This window comes from Chrysochloris asiatica, unplaced genomic scaffold (assembly GCF_000296735.1).
Source record: "Chrysochloris asiatica unplaced genomic scaffold, ChrAsi1.0 scaffold00164, whole genome shotgun sequence".
Taxonomy (NCBI): Eukaryota; Metazoa; Chordata; class Mammalia; order Afrosoricida; family Chrysochloridae; genus Chrysochloris; species Chrysochloris asiatica.
Window position 1 is genome coordinate 4,643,780 of NW_006408682.1, and position 1,302 is coordinate 4,645,081.

A 1,302-nucleotide genomic window follows, 5' to 3' on the forward strand; every position below is an offset into this window, starting at 1 on the left:
GACCCCAAGGAGGACTGGAAGGGGCAAGAGTAGCCCCAGATTGTCTTTGGGTGGGTGAAGGGCACTAGGGAGGGAGGGTCGTGGCGCTGAGGGTAGGGAGTTGGTGGGGGATTTGGGGCTGTAACTCGGCCACCCCTAAGCCGACCCGCACTCGGGCCTCCTGCCTCCTGCGGCGCAGCGTAGGAAAAGGGTTAGAAAAGCAAAGCCCTAGCCTGCAGTGGCGGGGTGCGGGGTGGAGGGTCCAGCCATCCGCCTTCCAGTCTAGCCGCCGCCCGCACCCCTTCGGGAGGGCGGAGACGAGGTGAGAGCCCGGCGGTGGCTAAGCGCTCCGCCTCCATGGCGCGGAGTCCGCGGCCCTTGCCGCGCCTCCCCCCCTGCCGCATGTGAGCAGTGTTTTGTGCCTTGGCCCTGCTCCTCCTCCCCTGCGCGCTCCCCTCCCCCAGCGGCCGCGAGTGAGAGCGAGCGCCAGAGAGCCGAGCCGCCGCCGCCGCTGCGGAGCGCGCCAGAGACGCCGAACAGGTGGCCGGAGGCTGCGGGCGCCGAGCGAGGGCGGAAGGCGGAGAGTGACCCACGGATAGCAGAGAGATCCGTCGGCCGCGCGGGCCTCCGGGCGCCGAGCATGCGAGCCAAGCGGCCCCCGGGCCGCGCCACCGCCCCGCGCCCCTAGCCGCGGTCGGCTGCGCCCGGGCGCCTGTTGTGTTGTCCTTAGTCCGCCGCCGAGCCGGGCTCCGCCGCGCTCCCTCGAGGGATCCAGCCGCCCCGGCCCCGGGGCCGTTCCAGCCGAGGGCTGAGTGAGGGAGCGCGCGCGGGATCGAGGCAGCGGCGGTGGCGACAGTATGAAAGTGACGGTGTGTTTCGGGAGGACCCGGGTGGTCGTGCCGTGCGGAGATGGCAACATGAAAGTTTTCAACCTCATCCAGCAAGCGGTGACCCGCTACAGGAAGGCCATCGCCAAGGTGAGGGGCCGGGGGCTGGGCACGCGGGGGCGCTGGAGGGGCAGGGGGGTGGTCGGCTGAGCTGGGATGGGAGGAGAGGGCGTGCAGGAGGAGGAGGAGGGAAGGCGCCCGGGATCAATATGGCGCTTCCTGGAAAGGGGGAGGAGGGAACGCGGAGGGGAGAGGCGGGGAAAAGGAAAGTGCGGCGGCCAGTTTGACCCCGGCTGGGCGCCGAGTACGGGGTCTCTGTGCTTTCCCCACCCTGCAGTTGCCGGGCCGCCTGGAAAGTTTTCAGCTCCGGGCGGGACGGTCGGAGCCAGTGGGGCAGGCGGGCCGCTGAGGGAACCGCATCATGGCTGCGGCCGGG

General features: G+C 71.1%; 1 protein-coding gene across 11 annotated transcripts in view; it reads left to right on the forward strand.

Annotated features, from left to right (window-relative positions):
- The first annotated feature begins 836 nt into the window (after positions 1-836).
- The window catches only part of PARD3 (par-3 family cell polarity regulator), an 888,439-nt gene continuing 887,973 nt past the window's right edge, over positions 837-1,302 (forward strand). For all 11 annotated transcript variants that reach the window (XM_006871245.1, XM_006871243.1, XM_006871244.1 and 8 more), the window contains exon 1: positions 837-956. In XM_006871245.1, coding sequence (XP_006871307.1) covers positions 837-956 — 120 coding nt within the window. The remainder of the gene's footprint in view (positions 957-1,302) is intronic.